Here is a 23,472-nt window from a genome sequence, read left to right on the forward strand (position 1 = left end):
AGACTGCAGAGGATAGCTGTAGCTATTTTCCTCTCTGAAGTGTTTCGTAAACATTTTCTCTGTGTGCTTGATACAATTGCTATTTGCTCTTCCTAATTATAGAATTAGGCTTTTCCTTGTTTCCCAGATTATTAAGGAAGTATGTGCTGAATTATAAATTTGGGGTCTTATTATCGAACTATATTGTTGGAAGTTTATCCTTGAAAATAATAACATTTTAGTTTTTGATGATCTATACAAAATAACAACAGAAGCATTTATTACCATTAAACAATTACTGAAGAAAGACCTTTTATTTCTCATCCTGAACATTTACAAGTCAGAAGCAGGAAGAGGACACAGTACTAGAAAGAGAACTTTTAAATGATTAGGGTGGAACAACTTGGGGACAGTCTGGAAACCTGGGTTTTCATTCACTTCTACAGATAAATAGCTTTAAGTAAAGTTAGAGAACCTCTTTGACCCTCAGTTTTCTGCTCTGCAGAATGTAAGGAGACCGAATGATCTGTTTCTTCCAGTGTGAAAACAAAGTTTACAATGATAGGACTAAAGTACCTCTCTTAAGAGGACTATTCTTAAATGGTGTCAGTCCCACACTTAGCCTTCACCTCTTCCCATGCTTCACCCTCTCCTTGGATGATCTCTCAACAATATTTCTTTTACTATCTAGCCACTGATAATAGTCCTTTCTCTCCTGAACTTTACATCCGCAAACCCTGTTGACGTACTTGCTGTTTTCAGGTGGCACCTCAAAGGCAATATGTCCGAAAATATCATGACCTAGCTCTGGAATGGTACATCCACCCAGTCACCAAAACTGTAATTGAAGCTTAAGACCTCCCACCCTCACCCCCTGGCCTCACAGTACTTAATGCCTAATGATTCCACTTTTAGTATTTCTCAAATTTGTCTCCTCTCCATCACCTTAGTTCAGGCCCTTGTCATTGCAAACAACTTGTAACTAATTTCCCTACCTCCTTGTCACCCAGTCCATCCTCCATATTACAGCAAGTTATCTTTCTAAAACTAATTTGCTCATGTCACTCTACTGCTGTAGATGTTCTATTTAATTTATCATTTATAAGAGCTCTTTCATTCTGGCCCCAACTAACTTCACAGTTTCATCTCCTGCTGCTCCCAATTGGATATGACCTAGACGATTTTAAAGAAAAGACAACTTTATTACTTTTGAATACTTAAAATATTTAGACTAATATCGTTAGTCTCTGAAATTTCTGGACTGTTAATTAACCTAGCAAGACCTGTTTCCTTGGGAAAAATTCTGACAGCTCAGCTTGTACATTTTAAATTATTTCCATTTACTTAAATCTTACCCATGATGATGGAGATTTGCTGTAATTATTTTCTATGTACATTGGAATACCAAAAGTATCTTTCAGAAAAATTTCTGATATGGTAATTGGAAAGGAACAGAATGTTTCCTAAAAGAGAGAGGAAAAGACAAAATTTCTGAGGTAGAAACTGAAGGGAGGACACAAAGTATATGTACTGTGGAGGACAGAAAATATATGTGCTGCTTTTGGAAATTCAGAAACCATAGTCAAAATAGCACTCTGCCTATTAGACTGTAAAGAGGAAATTCCAATCTATGTAGAATGCCTGGAGAATACGTTACGGCAAAATTACCACAAGAGGGCGACAAAATCCTTTATTCTCTGAGTCTAATTTGTTACAATAATTGAAGCAGGCAAATAGTGCAAGTATAATCATGATTCACCTGGTTAGTATTTAAAATACTATGCTCTTTACAAAACATGTAAGTGAATTTAATTTGAGCAAAACTAACAGTATAAAACATTATACATTATATAACATTATAAAGCATTACTATTATAAAAAGAAAATATATTTTCCATTGTGAGGTCATAATTGAATTACATCAGGATGCTTGGCTCAAATCAGAAAACATTTGCAGAACTCCTGCTGTTTATCTTGCTCTGGGTGCTACAACTGACATTTAATAAGTTATTATGTTATATAAAAATTACTTATTTTACACTATTTTGTAAAAATTGTAAAATAAATCCCAACCCCTCAAATTCTTTTATTCTACTCTACTTAACAGTTTGCCATATTTAAAAAAAGAAAAATCTCAGAATCTACTCTTAGTCTTATAATTAGTTTCAAGGGCTTCATAATGCAAATAAAAAGTTCTTTTGATTTAGAAGGTAATAGCTGTCTCTTTATGGGCTGTTATGTTCTTCACAATTCACTTGTGGAAACCGCAGTGTCAACCAAAGGGATGCAAAAGCTAGAAAGCCAAGTTGTTGGGCCAGTGTGGGCTTGGGTAAAGCATTAAGGCCGGTGGCGTTACTTCTCTCACCAAGAGAACTTCAGGCTTCTCTCTCTTGATAATTCACAGCTTTGCTCTAGTGTACGTAAAAAAAGAAAAAAAAATTATCTCCTTCTTCCCCCATTGCCAAAGAGTGGCTATTACCAGTGATGTTATTTAAAAATAATTTCTATAGTTGGGTGGGACGGGTAAGATCAAAATCACTAAATTGTCATCTGTGACCCACTTAGTTGATCCTGAAATCAGTTTAATGGGTCATAGCTAGTATTTTCATACAGATGAAATAGAATAGAAAATATAAGAATATTTTAATATATTAAGGGTAGGTATCATGTTATGAAAATGTGAGTTTAGTTTATACTTGTGTATGTAAGTGTGTTTATATATATACATACAAACACATATTTGGGGTCAGCATGTAAAGTATATTTTATGCTGTATTTTGTAATTAAAAGATTTGAAAGTCATTTATTTAAATAAGTATTTTAGACATACTTTTTTCTATTGGGTGATGACTAGTGTAGTTGCGAAATAATAGCTTTAAAGAAAAAGACTGTTAAAAGGGCTAATTGAAATTTTAAGGCTTACTAGGGTATTCTGAATCTGTCATGTCCACTGAAATTCTGACTTTAAATCTTAGATCATTTCATTTGTGGTGTTATATTGCCTATGTTTTCCAAAAATCTTTCAAGAAGACAGGAATGATATACCAGTTGAAACTACTTGTGTAACCGCATTATAGCGTAGGTTGGATCATCTTTTTCTCAGGCATATTTTTTTAGCACATACCACCACGCATACACAAGCTTGCCAGTGACTGACAAAGAACTAAATATTTTAGGATGCAAAATGTTCAAAAGTTCATAGTCTGCATGAAAGTATTAAGACACAAAAAAGTAAGACTCCAAGCTTGCATTTTATGTAAGCTCGCGTTTTATGTAAGCTTGCAAAACTACTTCCTCCTTGCCCTGTATCTTTGGTTAGACTTTAATAATTCAGATGCAATAGTCCCTTTAGAAATGTTGACTTGATCTAGAAAACACATAAAAGCTGAGATCCTTCTTGTTATTTTTCAGAATTGGGGATTTGTATTTTTTTAAACTTTTAATTCACTATATTTGTATGTCTGACAGATTTTATGTTTGAAACCTTCATATTGTATATAATAAGTGGTTAGATATTTTCAAAATCTTTGTAAATTTAATGGTATAATTTTAAAAATATGTTCCTATGTTTATGTAGGTGACCTAATTTGCTATGTAATGTTTTTCCTAAGATTCTGTTTAGGCTGTGGACACCAGATTAGGTAAATTTAGTTCATCCGATGCAAGTATATGTATAAAATATTGCTATCTTACCAAATACAGTCAGCTGTTTTACACAAATCCAGTATTAGAGGCATGAAGAGCCATTACATGGTAGAAGCACATGTTTTCTAACTTTAGTTTAATTGTATACACAATGAGGATAACTAATTCGTTTGAATAAAACAGTGCTTTGCTAAATTAGGCCTATTGTTCATCGAACCCAGTTTGCTAACTGGTGGTGGCTCCTGGAGAACAAGAATATCTGCCCCATGGCGCTGAAGTTCAGACATCCAGAGATATTCCCCCAATGGAGCATTTTGCGCCTTTAATTTCTTTTACTATTAAAATAAGGGTCTAAAAAAGTCCTTTATAGCATTGTTGTGAAAGTCAAATAATATAGCAAGATGCTTGATACATAGAGGGTACTCAAGAGAGGTTAAGTTTTCACCCCTTTTATTTTTAGTGCTAGCATTAATAACTTACACTGTTACTATCCAACAAAACAGTTCTCATGTGACTTTCCTGCTTGAAAATGTTTTTGGCTGTCTGCTGCCCACACATTAAATGTTTGGCTTCTTAACAGGGCTATGGTCCCTTTACAGCCTCATGCCAGCCTTTTCCAGCTTCATTTTGTAGTGTCGTTCCTCATGGTCCCTATAGTCCAGTCCCACCAAAGTTCATAAGCTCCTACCATTCCTTGGGCACACGCCTCTGCACTTTGTACAAGCTGCTCCTTTTATTTGAAATGGTTTTATACCCTCTACCCCTGAAAAATTTCTATTCACTTTTTAAGACTAGATGTCATCTCCTTTGTGAATGTTTCTTGAGCCCTCTTAAATAGTTGCTTATTCTTTTATGTTCCTACACAATTTTGATGATGGATTTATTATAGCATTGACATAATTGTTTACATATGTCTTTTACCATTGTTTTTAGATCCCTTTAAAGACAGGGACTAAATCTTACTAATCTTGGTTTTATAACATCTAACTAACACCTGGCACAGTTTCTTGGCCCTAAGTAAAGGTCAGTGAGTGAGTAAATGAGTAGGTGGATAGGTCAGTTTGTCTTACTTTGTACATCTTTATATAATTTGAGGGATTCACAAGACAATGTTATTTCCTCCTTTTAGACTTGAAATGCCCACAACAGTCATTGTAGAAAAGTGGACGTGCTGTCTGTCAAAGGCTGCCACTAAAAACTGCATATACTGTTTAAGGAGAAGGGGACTCCACTCTCCCTGAAGCATAAACTCCTGTACGACTTAAAAGCTGTGAACATAAGTGCTGTAACTGGTACTATATTAATTTCCAGTGATTAAAAATTTAATAATAAATCTGAAACCTGATGATAGCATTTTCCCCCTCAAATAATGTGAGAATTTATGGCAAATAAGGAACCAAGCAATAGAGTGCAAAGCAAATATTAGGGATATTCACCCATTTTGTCACTGTGAACAAATTAACTTGGATGCAAAGTGCCAGTAAATAACAGAAATCAGCAAAAAAGGTGCAAAGGGTTAAATCAAAATACAAGGTCCAGGTCAGAGGCGTGGGGGTCTGGGTCGTTGAAAAGGAGAGAAAGAGACCAATAAAGTTTCAGTGATACGGTCTTGAGGTAGAATATGTATTTGTTTATAATGGAGTCGTATTTTATGCAGGAATAAGGTGTTAATGTTTGCGCCTAAAGTAAAATCACATGACATCAATACTCATTGAATATTTTTAGGAAGAGGCCAAGTTGGAGAGGGAACAGCATATGCAAAAGCTCTCAGAGAACTTGGCCTCTTGGAAGAAGGGCAAGTAGCTCAATATGTTCAGGACTGGAGAGTGGTCAGAAGGCAAGTGGGATGGGTTAATGGGGGTCTGGTCAGAAAGGGTTTTGAAAGTAAGGAGTGTGGATTAATGTGGAAAGGAAGCTGTTAAAAGATTTGGAAACTGGAAAGTAACACAGTCAGATCTGCATTGTTAAAAGCTCAATCTAGTGTTAATGTGTTTAAAAGATCATTATGACCACAGTGTAAAAGATTAAGAGTGGAGTCTTAGAGACTCTTTTTAAGAGGTTGTTGAGATAATACAGTATAGACAGGATGCTAATGAATATACTTTGAGCAGTGGCAGTGAGTGGAGAGAATTCTAAGGGCAGGAGAACGCAGAGCACTTACACTGATTGGGATGCAAGTTCTAACCATTGCTCTTCCCACAGGCCTAATTCTCTCTAGAGTATTGTTTATCCTCTGCTAAAATGCTGGTAGAGGATCGTATTCGCTTTGGAGAAACTATACTTGGCTATACTTGGTTCTGAGTAAGTCGGGTTATGGCAGAGAAAATTGGTTGAATATATCTTTAGGATTTGTATGTAATGTGTCTAGTTACGAAATATAAATCTGAGTAGATTACATCTTATACTTGAGAAACAAGTTAAAATTTATTTTTATAACATAACGTCTATTTTTGTAGCATTTCCTCAGGCTAGTGCATTTCCCCCAAATTAGCATTTTTTTATGTACTGAGTTTCAATTCCTTATACCTGCAAATATGACATTAGTAGCTTTGGCATGATCCTCACTGCACTGTTTGCCTTTGCAAGAAGCACTTGTGCTATATGTTGTCACGGAAATAAACATGAGATAAAAAAGGGGTTTCTTCTAAGACAAAAGAAAAATTCTATAGAGCCTCATTGGTCAAAAATTAAGTACTTATGTTGTCCACTACATACATACTTATGTATGTAGTGCAGAAAGCTTTAAGTCCATAGATAGGCTTTTAATTTTTTTTCATTTATTACAGATTTTTTTCTTCCTTTTCACTTTTAAAATATTTTGATTTTGAGAGCATTTATAATGATACTTAAATGTATTAACATTATGATAAGTATTTAAGAAATAACTTATAATTCCTTACTCAGAAAATCATTGAGCTATACAGTATTGGTTAATACTATAATTGCTGTTTTCTATAGAGAAGTGACTTTATTTCATAGAGCCGTTGAAAATAAAAAGCTTTGTTGTTTTCTTTCACAATAGTTAGTGTTGTCTAGCTGTGCTAAAATCTTTCCTTTTGTTATTTTCATAAGCAGTTCTTATAGCATGTTAAAATAATGCTACCTTCACACTTTCTTTAATTGTATGTACACACAACTCTGTTTATTATTTCGTCCCATGAAGTTGGTAAGAAAGTAATGGATTTCTTTCTTTCTTTTTTTTTTTTTTGTCGTTGTTAAATGTGTCCATGGAGGCGGACGTTCTACCAAAGAAAGTAAAGGCATTTAGTGGATATGATGGTGACATATTCAATACATTAGTAGTATTTTATCATTTAATATTAGACATTGTTAATCTGATACTCCCTATTGAACAAGCATTAATTTCCCTGTATTCAACTTATGGCATTATTTTTTTAATATGTATCATGTAATATGTATATAAACTTTTTTTTAGTGAATTACTTTTTTCTTTATGAAACAGTTTTAAATTATATAGTAAAGAGTTCATAATTGAAAGTGAGATTTGTAAAAATGGGTGATTTTTTTTTAAAAAATATAATCGTGTTTTGAAGAAACACAGTAAGCTGTAAATAGAAAAATTGGGATCATTTGAAGATCCTTATGTTCAAATCAAAAAGGGAAAAAGACAAAACGAATAATTAATTTTAGCTTTTTTTTGTTGTTGCATCCTGTCTTGGGAAATACTCATCATTCTCATTTGGGCATTTGAAACTCAGAAATATAATAGGTAGCTTTGAAGGGAGCACACAACCCCATTTCATGGTAAAATGGTCGGTATCTTTGATTAGTAATAATAATTACTAATATACTAGTAGTATTTTATCGTTTAACATTAGACATTAGACATTGTATAACTCTTTCAGTTTTGAAACTATCTTTTTATTCAGAGTGTACAATAAGATAATGTCATTAAAATTTTAAATGGATATCTTACTAGTGAGGTAACAGAGTCTGAGAGAAGTCAGAAGAATTGTCCAGAGCGCTATAGTGATTTGAACCCAATTATTTTGTCTAAATAGTGCATTTTTCTGTATCATAAGATAACAGCAGTGAATATATTTAAGAAGGACTACCTCTCTTAAGGATAGTGTAGAAAAGATTCTTGCCTTGCATAAGGAAGATAAACTAGTGACTAGCAACTACTAAGATGTTTCAAGTAATATTTTCTTTGCATCTAAACTCCATTTTTAAAATTTTGCTGAGATTCTTTATCATACCTTGTCTCTAGTATGTGCTGCATTTTAGCAATTTAAAGAAAAGCTTATTTATTCATTATGGACAGAACTTTGGGAAGATTGGTTATTTTTTTTTTCAAGGAAGACTCAGATATATTTGTGAGATCTGATTAGATCAAAGACTGAATGATGTGCATCTCAGTTATAAGTGGATATAAATTCTATCTTTTATTCGAAGTCTAAAGGAGATAGGGGTGAGAAAGGAAATGACTGTTTCTACAGCCACCCCAAATTTCATTGTAGGCTTTACGCTACAGTAATAAATCGAGATAACTAGATTTGCCTAGCTAAGATGGATAGATTTATTGGTTTCATTTTTAAATTTTTATATGAATAAGTAAGCTGCTACCAGTTGTATATGTTTATCTCTTCTAATAATGTTTTATTGCCATCTGCTCCCCTGTTATTTAACATCATTAAACTAAATAGTCCACTTGCTGTAAAGGCCTGGCTGGAGCTGTCCATTGTCAAAACTATGGTGTGAAGTGTGTAGATGTTCTTTCTCTTTGGATAACAAGTAAATTTTTATTTAGAATCAAAGTAACAACCATTAACTGCCTTCTTTCTTTTCTTCTAAATGTCCTCTTATTGAAATTTATTTTCATGTTAGAAGCTTTCCAGTGTCGATGCAAGTGCATGGTTGTGAAAACTCTTCTTTCTTCCCATTTTCCTTTCATCCTGAGATGAAAAAATAAATCTTTTATATGGGAAGATACCTGGATTTATTCATATATGCTTTTCATGAAGAATTACTACTTTTTGCTAATTGATGTATGTGGTTTAAACCAGAGGTTGGCAAACTGTGGCCCTTGGTCACATCTGGCTCACTACCTGTCTTTGTAAATAAAGTTTTATTGGCACATAGCCATGCTCATTTGTATACATGTTGTCAGTATTTTGTCATATTGTCGTGCTACAATAGCAGAGCTGAGTAGTTGCAACCTAAACCACATGGCCCACAAAACCTAAAATGTTTACTCTTTGGTCGTTTATAGAAAACAAAATTGCCAACCCTAGGTTTAAAGCAGTGGTTCCTTTTTGGCACCGGGGACCAGTGCTCCTGTGAGAATCTAATGCCCGATGATCTGAGATGGAGCTGAGGCAGTGTTGCTAGCTTAGGGAAGTGGCTGCAAATACAGATGAAGCTTCGCTTACTTGCCTGCCACCACTCACCTCATGCTGTGTGGCCTGGTTCCTAACCTGTCATGGACTGGTATCGGTCCATGGCCTGGGAGATGGGGACCCCTGGTTTAAATCATAGGAATAAGAAAATTTTTGTTTGATAATTCTGCACAGTGGATGCAGACTTTATTGGGGGCCATGAACACCCCTGATGGCACTAATCGTAAGGTACTGTGTTGCCTATTTGCCTGTGAACAACACCCATAAGAAACTCTTTTGGGGCAAAAATCTTATTCTTGGGTGTATCTTTCATACCACAAGAGTTTCTAGATCTAAAGCATTGTATGTATTCTCTAAATAGTTGTTGAATGAATGGATACTTTTATTTCTTTTAACCATGTAAGGGAGTGTAATAATAATTAACATTTATGAAACATTTTTTTACACATCCAAGGGACTGTATACTTATATTACCTCATTTAACCCTCTCACATCTGAAATAGTTGTTATTATTGCTTTATTACCGTTGAGGAAGACAAGACCTAGAATGATGACATTTCTAAGTTCACACAAATTAGCAGAACTAGGAGCCCAAATTTATCTTAATATCTGTCATTATGCTAGATATACTGCTTCCTCCAGCATAAAATAGCTCACCAATGTTCTCCACTTTTAAAAGATGTAGAATTCAAGCATAACTTTGGATAATGGTAATTTTCATTTATTTTAGAGATCTAATGACTTTGAGAGAGATAGCATAGAGAATTAATAGTAGTAATAGAAATCTAAATGTAAAAAGTATCCCAGGTTTTAAATTTTGCAGTTGTTGATATTGCTTGACATGGGAAATGTCCTTAAACTTTTTTCCTTTTCAGCTTCAGGAGGTTTTTTTTTTTTGCTTACATGAAAAGAATTCTATTTGTATGAACAACTCAAACCCGAGGTATCGTTCTTCTTTATTTCTGAGATTAGGTTGCTTTCTCACTTCTATAGATGAAGATTGGTGAGAAAATGGTAAAAGCCAAACCCACTTGGTTTCGTGTTACTTGAAAATAGGGTAGATCAGAACTTGATATAATGTGAGTATAAATAATTTTAATATATATATCCTTACACTTTTCTCATCCAAATATAAGCAAAATTCTGCAAACTTAATATGTTAAATAACTTCTTAGTTTACAGAGTCTGTATGAGTTTAACAGTGATCCTCTTTAGTATTCCTGAGACTGTGAATCATGTATCAGATTTGTTTTTGTTTTTTAAAATATTTTGTTTTTTTCCTTTTTTTCTTTTTTGTTTCTTTTCCTTTTTTCTTCATATACCCCTTCCCCCCTGCCCACCCCACCATACCTACACACACACTTTTTAACACAAAGCTCGTTGATCACCCACAATTAGGTCATGGATTTGTCTTCCTGTTACAAAATATGAAATCGGAACAGCGATACCGAGATTATTTAGAAAATCCTACATATAAGTGAAAAATAATTTATTGATGTTTCATTAAGCAGTGGTGAAACCAGATATTTTAAATCTTATGTCTTTATCTGCAAGGTACAGACTGGGTTTTTTACTAGTCACTCTGACCAAATGGAAGTTTTCTCTGTAAGGCCAGTTAGTAGGGAGGGAAAAGTCTGTGTATCCTGAATTTTGATGATGTGTGATGCAACAAATTAAAAAGAAGAGAACTGAACCTTATCCAAGTCCCGCACTCACTTTAATTAAGACACTCTAGATCCAGTTTAATCTGAGTTCTTAAAGTTGAAAGGCTAGTTGCTAATGGAAGAAACTAACCTCCTGAAGTTGCGGAAATACTTGATACTTAGCCTTGGGCACACCTGTTCCATTTCTTTATGGCATACATACCAGCATTCGCCACAGCCCAGAGAAATGATAATAGTTTAATCTATCCAATTTTGCTTTTAATCATTGAATTTAAAAAATCCTTGATTCCATTTAATAAACTTTGCAGAAACCTCTCCAGAATGTACTTTTCCTCTGATCTTAGATCTTGGCTTAACTTTAAACCTTTTCTATTTGTACTGGATATGATTTCATGCCTGGATTATGGAGAGTAGACTGTTGTTTATGCTTTCAACATAAAGAGCTTGACAGACAAAATGCACAGATTTTGTGCTTCTCGTGGCCACCATCTGTTTGAGATAGTTGGGGACAGGGCAGAGAAGAAAGCGCTCGCTGACACAATAATATGCAAGTGTGTTGCCATCACTGCCACCTAATTTAGTATGTGTAAAATTTCTTTCATGCCTTTGAGAACACATTCTCCGAGATGTTGAATTACAATACTTTATCTCCCCAAGGGTGCCAGAATGTCACTTTGATGTAGCCCAGTTATTTATGTGAGCACAGCATTAGCTTCATTGTTTATAACAGCAACGGCTCTGACAGTTGAGCCAGTTGTTTTTCATACCATAAAACCTCACATATGACTTCTGTCTTGTCAGGGCTGTAACTATTTGTCTTTTTTCTTTTGGAGGGTGGGAACATATTATTCTTGATAGCCTTATTTCTGACTTAATAATGAAATATTACAGGATTTTAAAAAATACATAGTATGGTTTTCCCTAAATTTACTGCTTCATAACTTTTCATAACTTTCTCTCCTGATCTATCTTAATTCAAATGTAGTTGAAATATTTATACCAATATAGAGTTGTAGAACAAAATAGATTCAGCATTCTGCTTCAAGCCCATTTGTCCTTAGCAAAGTATTAGATCTACAATTATATTTCCCTTTCTGAAGCAGTTGATATAAATCCTCTTATATGTTCTCAAAACATGAAGAATCTAGCCTTATATTCATATGTTTTATTTCAGAAACTTTATAGCCATTATTATACTGGCTGAAAAGTATGGGCAGCCAAGTTTAGGAAAAGAAAGCAGTATCTCTGAGGGAAACTAAACTAATCTTCTGCAGAATACAGGAAGGGTTTTACAGTGATAATCTAAGCTGTTAGGCACATCAGGGCAATTAAAAAACAATGATTTCATACATTATTCCTAAATCTATCCTGCCAGCCTCATTCAGGACATTAAAGTAGAAGAAATTTATCACCTCGATTATCACTATCCCCTCCTAAACAGGCCCAGAAGTTAGTACATCCAGGTTTAGATCATATTTGAGATCTTCCTTCATATTTCCGGGGTCAAGGCAGTGATTGGCAAAGAGCTTGGCTCATAGTAGGCACATAATAAATATTTGAAGGGTGATTGCATAGAGACATAGGCTTTGGAGTCAGACAGATGTGGTATTGGATCCCAAATTGTCCACTTTCTAATTTTGGCTGCCATGATGCACTCTACTAGTCTTTTTCCTGCCTCTCTCTCTCTGTCCCCAAAGTATTTATCTTATTTGCCTTATGCCTTAAGAGCTCTTCTATTTCATACCACTTTTTACCTGAGTAGTCTCATTAACTCCCACAGCCTCAAACATCATCAATATGCTGAAGACTCTGGAATCAGTTCTTCTAGCTCAGATCCAGTAGATAATCAGAAAAAAATTAAAAATTGATTGATGTTACTTTAGGTGCAATAATGGTATTATGGTTATGTTTTTTAAAAGAGTAGTCTTAGGGATCATACTGAAATATTATGGATTAAATAATAGATACTGAATTTGCTTCCGAATAGTTCAGAGATAGCAAGGCAGTGAATGGGATATAGATGAAATGATCATTTATGAGGTAATACATTTTTAAAGCTTGATTCTTTCCCTTTATTAAATTTTACTAGTTTTTAAAATAATGAATTGTTTCCTTAGCATCCTGTAAAGATAATCAATGCAGTTTTTAAACAATTCCAGAATTATTGTGAGCTCACGGGTTTAAACATATTCGAAGTATTTTAATCCTTTATAGTTGTTATACTTATTAATGCTCAAACTGTCTTATCTGCTTTGTCAAGTCTATTTGATAGAACTGTATTAGTCTTTGATAGCTTCCTTGCTTTCTAATTTGACAAGATATTCTAGACATTCATTGTTCATTTTTTGTCCCAGTCCAAGAATCAGTTTCTTTAAGAAGTCTGGTTCCTTTTCGTGGGAAGACATTAATTTTGGTGCTGGAGTCATTTATTTTCTAAACAAAGATTATTAAGCAATATGCCAGAGACCGTTCTAGGTGCTAGAGACATTGGCAGCAAACAAAATACAGTGTCCCTGGCCTCACGGTGTGAAGAGATGGATAGTAAAAAGCAATGAAAAGAATATAAAATATGTTATGTTAGATTAGCCTATGAAGAAAAATAAACCAGTTAAGGAGTATAGGGAATACTGGGTTGTGGGGGAGGGGTTGCTGTTTTATAAGAGTAAGCTACATCGATAAAATGGCCTTTGAGCAGAGACCTGAAGGGAACAAGCCTTGCAAACATCAGGGGAAATGATTTCTGGGCAGAGGGAATAGGAAGTACAGAGGTTTTGAATCAGAAGGATGCTGGCCATTTAGAGGAATAGTAAGGAAGCCGGTGTGGCTTATATAAATGTAGGCAAAGGGAGAATGGCAGACCAGGTCAGGGAGGGAGCAGGAGTCAGATTATGTAGGACCTTTGGTTTTAGTTCTGACTTAGAAGGGAGCTTTTGGAGGATTTTTGAGGAGAGTAGCAGCATGATCTGATTTAGTTTTTACTGGCCTCTATGTCATTGGCAAGTGTAGAAGCAAGATCTGTGAGTAGTAACTGCAGTAAGCCAAACAAGAGGATGGTGGCTTGGATCAGGGTGTTCTGTGGAGCTGATAATGTCATCAGGTTATATATTTTTTGTACTGTTGTGAGCAGTTCATTTTCTAACACCAAACTTGTTCTACTGAATTGTTCAGCAATTCAAAGGCACTACATCTAGTATGAATAACATGCCTTAGAAAAAGATACTAGCAACATCTGTTACTTCTTAAGTTTGTTTTTTGGGCTGTCACCTCCCTGCCCAACCCCAATTGACTTATGTTAAGTTTCTAAGTAATATCTGACATACCTAGTATATATCAGTAATAAGAACATTTTATTGGTAGTTTGGATAGTTTGACTTCAAACAAAAGGGTTTAACTGAATAGTTTGAATAGTTTGACTTGAAACAAAAGGGTTAACTACTGATTTTCTTGCCAATTCAAGTACATTCTGGCCAGGTGTTTAATGTATACATTATAATCTTCACTACTTTTACTTTTAAGTGTATTAGTTTAGAGTTAACAGCCCTTTTTCAACAGGACAGAAAGCAAAAATATCAATTATTCTGTTTGCAGAAAATTCACACATTGTACTACCAGGAGTTCTATTGCTCTTAATTTGTGTTTTCTCTCTGTAAACTCCTTATTTATAGAAACAAGTGCCTTTTAATGAGTTCAGCTTTTTTTGAAATACATAGTAAATAATTAGATAATTCATAATTACATATTACATAATATTTTATAACATATATTACATATTATATAAGCAGACCTCCAATAATATACTTTTGTAGCCCATAGTGTAGAAGTTACTTGGATAAGCTTGATAATCACTTAATTGGGCCCTTACAATGATTAGAAAAGAAATAAATCTCAGGATAAGATTGCTTAAAACGTGTGTTAACTAATTTGCTAAATAATATAAACCTGAATCATCTGCTTGGGGGGAGAATGCAATTAAGATCTTTCTAAAGTAAAGAAATTTCACTTTGTCTTTCCAAATAACATATCACAAAGATTTATCTAATAACAGGAAGTAGGTATCCTACTAAATTAACAAATATTATGTGGTTCAATTTTGTAAAATTCTTTATCACCAGTTAATCTGTTGTTCAAAGAGATTATTTTTTATTTCTTTATAGTAAATTAAATTTCGTGTTTAGTAAGTCAGAGGTCTGTTTGCTTTTTAAAATATGTATCATACCTTATAATCCTCAAATATAGCACTATGACTGGTTTTTAAAAACTGCGTTGCTAGTTTTTAAATCTTAAAATCTTTTAAAAACTAGCAACGCAGCATATCGTGGGTATATTTTACTTGATTAATTTGATAACTTTACATATTATGTACTGAGAAAGTATTCTATTATGCTGCTAGGTTTTCCCATAAATTTATGTTTACTTAGTAAGTGATAATCTGTGTAATTTTAGGTTTGACTGTCATAGTGCTGGAAAACAAAAACATTGACTAAATATGAATGTATGTCGTTTCAGAATCTTAGAAGACCTCATAATTAATTATTCTAAAGTTAATAAAATATATTCTCACCAAAGGTTTGGAAAGTAGTTAGTGGCTCTAAATTTCTATGAGTTTTGTGGTGCTGAAATGTATTTGATACAAAAGAAAAAAATAATTTTAAAACATGATCCAAGTAGAGTAGAGATTAGCCACAAAAGAAGCCATATTTAATGGATTTGCTCAAGATTAAGGTTAAAAAAGAAAATGAGTCAAAGACTAATTTTCTCATGTTCCTATTGTGACACTTCACTGACTCACTCATTATTTAGTTTAAGTTAACTTAAATTTTTTTGTGACTTAGATTCCTTGCTTATGAAATGGGCTAATTCAGTGTTCTTATTTAATAGTTCTAGTAGGACTAGTAGGACTTAAGAGGGAGAAAAAAAACTTTTTATTACAAATAAATAGATTATCATCTTTAAGCTGCTATCTCTAAAGAGTTGCATATTTTTTCTGCCTGAAAGTAGATGATTTGAAGGATGGGTTCAATAAATTTGAAGTATTTTTAGTCACCACTACCCATGGAAGACATTTTCTCTATATGGTCGTACAGTTCTCTACAGAATTCTAAAAAAAAGCAGGACTCATTTTGTGGTGCTTCCTTCCCCAAGAATCCAAGTGAGCAGAGGCCAGAAGGTTGGCAGTTGGCTCAAAAGTTGCCAGTACCTTTGCTAGAGTAGTGAGAAATTCATTCTGAAGAAATGAAACGTCATTTTATTCATATGGAAGTAACTAACTGGGCCTTGGAAATGTTCAGGGCTTGGTAATTAACAGGCTTGTGTAGCCTTGTGTGCTGGCCAGTGTGCTAGCAACACAGTAACAAAACGGAGGTGTGAGAACTTCGATCTTATCCAAAGTAGTTAAGATGGGGCAGTAACAGAAAGCAAGTCTTTTCTTCCCAAGAAAGAAACAGCGGTGAGCTTAGTGCCTTTTTATGTGTGTTTAAGACTGTCAGATGTTTCACGTTTAAGAATGGTTTCTCATGTTAAATATGTTAGTTCCCCATGTACCTTCTGCTTGAGGCATGGGCCAGATGGATTATGTTCCGTTTTACAATGACTGATGCAGAATTACTACACTCTTTTATTGCTAAAAATGTCTTAGTGACTCAGTACTTTAGGGCTTATGCATAGATAATGTGATAAAATAAAGGCATATGGTAGATGAAAGGGGTTGACTCTCTTTGAGGTCTGATTTTTAGATTTTTCAATTGGTAATTTTCCCACTGTTTGAAATCCTGAACCTAATCCACATTTTAAGAATCTCTGTCTTTATAGTATCCTTTAAAAAGGCAAAATGAAAGTGATTGGAGACTTCCCTTTTTCATTTATTTGACTAAATATTAATTTTTTGCCTTCTGTTTGTAAGACAGTTTTCTGGTGGTTGGGGAGAGTTTATCATTTACTCAGAAAGGAAAACATACTGCAGGATACTGATGAATAGCAAATAAATTATATGAGTAGGGTGTTATAGATGTTAAGAGGAGCATGAGAACACTTTTAGCTGGGATAGTCAGGGCACACTGCGGACGAAGATGGCACTTTCATGAGTCTTGCAGAATGGGAAAACTGAGCAGCAGAGGAGAAAGAGACATTTCATGGGCGGAGGGTCATAGAACAGGGGGTAACATGGCATGTTCAAGAGACAATGAATAGATATATCACATAGTGTTAAGAGCACAGACTTGAGCCAGACTACCTGGATTCAGGACTGCCCTTTATTTGGTGTTTGACCTTGGGCAGGTTTTTAAACCTCTCTTTGCTTCAGATAGAGTAAAAAAGTCGTAGTGATCATGCCTAAATCATAGGGCTGTTACAGGATTTGAGAATACTGCTGCACAACTTAAATATTGAGTATAATCGAGTATGATGATGATGGCAGCGATGTGGGTGAGCATAAAAGACAAGGTTTTAAAGAAGATTGGAGCGAGCTCATTGGGGGTACTGGACTGTCAAGATTGCATATATTTTGCAGTGGGGACTTACAGGATGCTTTATAAAAAAGAAAATATGATCAGAGTAGTGTATTTGAAAAAGGAATTTAGCAGAAGAGGTTGAAGAAGAAACTGGCAGCCCGGAGGCTGCTTAGGAGACTTGTAATGGTCCAGACCAGGTGGCAGGAGACGGGTTCAGATTAGAGAGAGGGGACAGACCTTAGAAACACTTAAAATGAAACTGTTTTCAGTGTCTGGGCACTGAGTGTCAGGGACGTAGGAGGCAGAGGGCCATGCCTGGATTAAGTGGGAGAATTCAACCATAGAGGAGTTCTTAGAAAGAGCTGGTAATGTGTACAAGAAGGCGAAGTATATTTTGCATGTCTTGCACTTAAAGACAAAAACAAGATTTGGCTTGGAAAGTGCGTATCTGGTGGTCCTAGAAGAATCAGGCCTGGACATAGAAATTGAAGACCCACAGAAGAGAGAGTTGTGCTGTGTGAGTGAGTGAGGTAACAAGGAAGGGCGTGTGCAAAGTGAATATTACAGGGATTTTCCTTCGCATTTCTATAAAAGAAAGTACGAGTTTAAGAGAATGAAAACGTGTTCCTAGTCCAGTTTGTTCATTTGAAACATGGGCAGTAGTAGAGCCCCCTGGCCTGTAAAGTGCCATTTCACAGCTTGAGTGCCAGGCAGAGCACCATAGGAAATGTGCTAAGTGTTTATAAATGCTTGGTTTCTGGATCTGTACTTGCAGATCATTGCAAATGTGCTTTATTGTGGCAAGGAAGAATTATCCTTTCAGTTATCCTAATTAATCGTATCCAGTTCCGACCACACCTTTAATATGTATCCTGTCAATACACACACACACATACATATGTACATACATACACACTCCTCGTTAATTGTAGTATGTGTGTTCTTTTCTTAAAAGTTGTTTCTTTTAAACCTTTTTGATGTGTGCGTTTTTCTCTTCCATTACATTTTAATTGCCTGTGGGTAAGGAGCTGGCCTTCTGTTGGTTTCAGTCCCTCATGATTTCTGGATTCATTCATTTCTGTATTGATTCCAGTTTATTCATTCATTCAATTTATTCATTCCAGACATTGTATTAGTTGCAAAAGTAATAAATAAGACATAGTTCCTGCCCTCAGGGAGCTTGTTATCTAGTTAGAGAAGACACAGATATGTATAGTAGAAGCAATAATAAACATTCCCAGAAAATTATAGGAACATGGAAGAGAAACATTTAATAAGGATTATGTGGTGGGGGCACTGGGGAGAGGTCATTCAGGGAGGACTTTTGGAGCAGTTGACTTTTGGACTGAATCTTAAACAATAAGTAATGGTTATGAGGTAAATAGGAAGAAAGATAGAGAAATGACATTGAAGACCCATTCACAAGAAAAAGTGAGGCAGTTAGTATTGCTGTAGCATAAGGTGAAAGGCAGAGACGGGTAAACAATGAGACTGTGGGGCAGGCAGAGACCACTGGCAGGACCTGTCAGCAGTGCTTTGAAGTATAGACTACATCCAGTGGTCAAAGAACAAGGAGATCGTGGAAATGGTCTACATGGGGTTGAGTTCAGGCCAGATTTCACTCTTCGGTGGCACTTGAGAGGATGAATTTGTGGAAGACAAGACATTTTGATGGCTAGCCTAGGGGGGAGACATCGAAGTCCTAAACCAGGACAGTATTGTAGGAATGGAACGAGAGGGCAAAACTCAGAACTATTGTGTTATAAAATCAGCAGAGAGAAAGAAAAGGGAGGCTCTAGGAAGAGTCTTTCATAGTTACTTTATATGACTGAGTGACTGATTGCACAGTCTTCTTAGAGAATACAAGAAGAAAGAAAATATAGTAAGTTCATTTGTGTTTTTGGTATCTTCAGCACCCTGAGATTTTTTAAATGTGCCTGTGGTATATTGGAGTTAAATCTAATTATTGGTTAGTAGAGCTGTCTAGATGACTAGTAATACCTCACCATCAATATTCACTTTAACCGTATCTCCTCTTGGAAGTAAAAACAACTCTCCTTCTCCTACAGTATGCTATGCATGCATCTGTCATATCTCTTTCACTGTATTGTAATCCTTGATTTTCTTTTCTATTTATCTCTGTAGTCACAGTCTAGTGTTCACATAACCTCTCCTTAAATGTGAGTGAATAGATTATTTTTAAAAGTAATATTATTATTTATTAGAAAAAGTTTATATTTGGCTTATTCTCATTCTGAATCTCCTGTGTTTTAACTCCTAGCACCTTACACTGGAAGAATCTCAAATAGTGCAGCTTCCTCAGGAGCAGTGGGACCAGCTGCCTCCTCTGTGGGGCAGCCCCAGCCAAGTGACCAGGACACTTTAGTGCAACGAGCTGAGCACATTCCAGCAGGAAAACGAACTCCAATGTGTGCCCACTGTAACCAGGTCATCAGGTTGGTTGTTTATGAAATTTCTTGGAAGTATTTAATATCAATTTTGATTTGTTTATATTCTGAAAGATTCAAAATTTTATTAGGGAAAATATTCTTGCATATTTCTATGTAATGGTTATTATTGAAGTCCATAAGTATGAATATATATTTGTTAGAATCTATTTTAATGAAAAATAATTCTGGTCCCTTGAAATTAAAACTAAAAATACCAATTTGTCGGTTATTAATTTCTATGAGAATTAAGGAAAAATAATGATTAATATGGCCTTTCAGATAATAATAAAATTTTAAGACTAGAAGAGACCCTGGAGATCATTTATCTGAACTTCATTATTTTACAAATTATAGAAGTGAGGACTTTCATTTAGATGAAAAATAACTAGTGACATAAAATAAAGAACTTTGAGTCCTAGAGGAAAGAAGATTGGATTTTTGAATGCCTAAGCACTGCGAGATATAATTTTACAGCTCTTTAAGTGCTTTCAATTTTAGATTAGGTTATAACCTGCTTCTTTACATTATTTTTATCCAAATCTTATTTTATTGTCTCTTAAATTCCAAGTAGAAAAAAAGGCTCAGAGATTTTAAGTGAGTATACTATGCTTATACTCTGAGCATTTCATAACAAGTGCCTTTTAGAATGCTAGGAGATACAGGCATGAGTGTTGAATTCAGGACCCACCAGCAGGACTCGTTGGTTCTTTGCGAGTTGCCTTGTGGGCAGTTACAAACGATCAGTTGAAATGACTACTCAAGCTTTCTCTTCGTTTTTCATTTATCCTGTTTTGAAATTTATCTTGGAGAAACAGTGGCTTCTCCAAAGTTGAATAATGTTAAGACTTACCTGCATTTTCTCCTGCTCTATTACATAATTGTTGCTTAGGATAATATGTCTAGTTAATACTTAAAATGGAGCCCAAGAAGCCTCAATACTTTATTTAAGAACCAAATATAAATACTCTTTTTCTTAAACTCACTTTGTAAATAATAAATGTGTCAAGAACATAGCACACAGTGCATGATTAAAAATAAAATAGCCTTTATATTTTAAAGGTAGTCCGTTCATTGTGACTTTTCAAAACTATAGGAAAACAGAAAGTAAAAATAAAAATTCAGATTCATATATAATTCCATTTCCTAAGATAGCCACACTTTTTTTTTTTTCAGTTCACACTTTTAAAACACACACGAGGATGGATGTTGTTTACAGAAGTGGCACCTTAATCTAATTTTTGTAAGCTGTTATTTTCCCCTTACCTTGTGTTTTCCAGCACAGTGTCCAGCACACAGGCAGTCAGTGAGTGCTGGACCTGAGCAGCTCAAACATGGCTCTAGACCCACTCGTCGTTCAAGCTGTGATACCGATTTGGTTAGAGTCATTTTCCTAAAAGTACTAGTCTAGGGTTACTGCCTTATGGAAATGTTTAAACTGTCATAAAACTCTAGTGTGGTACTGCTTTATCCCAGTAAATAAAACCCTGTGCTTAGTTACTAACTGTATTTAGTTGTTATATTTTTTAGGTCTAATATTAATAAAATAAAAATAAATTCCGACATGTCATATTGTTTCTATAAGTTATGATATTTTGGTTTTATAGACTAGTATTTAGGGATTCTATATTCTGGGTAAAAACACCCTTTATGGAGATTGAAGTCACTGCTATTTGTGTGCTGTTGTAAGCAAATGATTGGATGGGTTAACAAAATGTCAAATCATATCAGTTGCTGATTTATGTTGTTCGATTATCAAATTCTGTGACATCTTGTAATTACCACTACTAGCACATCTGAAAAACTTAGTATGGAGAAAATATGAAGATCAAAATAGAAAATACATTCCCTATTCCTACTGCCTTGGTTTCAGTTTTAATGTTAGACCAGGATGTAATTTTAATGCACAACCTTCTTGCCATGTGAAGTAAATATATATTATGTTAATAAAACGAATGGCCATCACTTATTGCTTCCTCATCTATTAAATTTTACGTTGCTCTGGATTATCCCAGCACTTGTTATTGGTTAGGCATTAAAGCTTCATTTACTAGAGAAGTTAATAAGAACAGGGATTAGTTCATGTCAATATCTTATGACAGTAATTAACATAGCATATTTGCTTGGTGCTCAAATGCTAAAGCAGCTTGAATAGATTGTGGTCTGTTCAGAGACCTAGTCAAAGCATTATTCTAGTTCTTGGCCTCGGTTCAGTATCACTTACCAAAGCAAGGAGGCATTAGATCAGGTGACATTCTCTTGGACACCTGTTTTAAAAACAAGTAGCAGTTGCAGCTTGATACTTTCAATATAGAATATTGCAACCTGGCAAACTCTGAAAAGTTTAAGGTTGTTTTATAATTTATATTGTTTATTTTCCACAGTATAATTTAGTATAATACATTGCTTCCACTTTTCCATTCATGAATAGATTGACTGTTGGAGTGCTGATATAATAGGGAAACAGAAAATCAGACTGAGGTAGCCAAAACCACATTTTAGTTTCCCTGGTAGAAAGGGTTTATGAAACCTCTAGCTTATTTCTTGACTGTTACATCTAGTGGCATTAACCTATTGACCATTTGTATTACATGGGGTTAAATGGACCATTCATATTTAGCTTAGCATTTTTGTGAAAGAAGCAAGGGGTTGATGGTGCTTGAACTTCTTAGATATAGAATGTTTTTTTTTAAAAAAAAGCCACTATTGTTTTATGTTTGCCTGCAGTACAGCACCAGAATGGTCACACTCAGTCAACCCATTGTTTATTCCAGAGAGAGAATTTTAACATTACCAAATTATTTCTTGCTCAGTGATTTTCCTACTTTTCTCCTGAGGAGAGCCATATCAGTTACCCCAAGGAGAGGCCAACAGTGTTTTGTCTGTCTCACCACCCATTTCAATTTCTGCGTACTCTTTTACGAGTAGATTTTGTTTCTTTTCCCTTCTGGGTAAGCTTTTCTTGAAAATAAAAGGTTTCTTGGCTTAATGTGGTAGCCCCTGAATTTAAGGAAACAACCAAATACACAGACCAAGATTTATGAGCAAGACATAGACTGAGCGTTGAGGTTTACTGTAGTGAATTGCTGTTTTCTTTGCCTAGATTTTCTTCTTCTGGATATTTGCATGGCTTACCTTCTCTTCCTTGAGGTCTTTACTCAAATAGCAGAGTATTCCTGGTCACCCTATTTAAATTCTCCCACTCCCCGCTGCCCCGCCCCCACCACACACACACAGACACACACAATCTCCCTGTCTCCCCTCCCTGCTTCATTTTTCTCCTCAGCATTTAAAATCTAACATACCATGTATTTCATTTATCTTTTTTGTCGTCTTTTTCCCCCATACTAGTATGTAAGTTCATGCAAGCAGGGTTTTTTTCTGGCTTTGTTTTTTGCTATAGTCTCTGATCCTAGAACAGTGCCTAGCACTTATCATTTCATTTAGTAAATATTCAGTCGATGAATGAACTATTTAAAAATATTTGGAAGAATGTATGATATTAGTCTTGCCAAGTTGAAATTATATCCTACTTGTCTTAATATATAGAATCAATCACATTTCTCCTGCTTTTCTGATTTTATAATAACCTCAGTATATAGACTATAACCGTCTCCAGTACACTTTTTAAAAAATTGTCATTGTTATAGCCTTTTTTAGAAGTTATTCTTTTTATTTACTATTATGTTATGGCTCATTTTACCTGTGCATTTATTCTTAAGGAGCATGTCCTTTATGTCTTTAAAATTAAAAGCTGTAGTTGGCCTTACAGCCTTTTAAATGCAATATTTTAGGTGGCTATGAATTAAAGATTAAAGAAGATCAATGAAAGAAGAACTGTATATTTTTAATGTTCCAAATACGAAAGTTTGGGCATAATCCACTGGAAATGAAGAATTAAGGGTGTCAAAAATATGTTATTTTTAAATTT

The 23,472-nt window shown here is 34.7% G+C and overlaps 1 protein-coding gene across 4 annotated transcripts in view; it reads left to right on the forward strand.

Annotated features, from left to right (window-relative positions):
* PDLIM5 (PDZ and LIM domain 5) overlaps positions 1-23,472 on the forward strand; it is a 181,553-nt gene that overhangs the window by 143,977 nt on the left and 14,104 nt on the right. For all 4 annotated transcript variants that reach the window (XM_039845735.1, XM_039845736.1, XM_039845737.1 and 1 more), the window contains one exon: positions 19,376-19,550. In XM_039845735.1, coding sequence (XP_039701669.1) covers positions 19,376-19,550 — 175 coding nt within the window. The remainder of the gene's footprint in view (positions 1-19,375; positions 19,551-23,472) is intronic.

This window comes from Pteropus medius, unplaced genomic scaffold (genome assembly GCF_902729225.1).
Source record: "Pteropus medius unplaced genomic scaffold, Ma_sr-lr_union100, whole genome shotgun sequence".
Lineage (NCBI taxonomy): Eukaryota > Metazoa > Chordata > Mammalia > Chiroptera > Pteropodidae > Pteropus > Pteropus medius.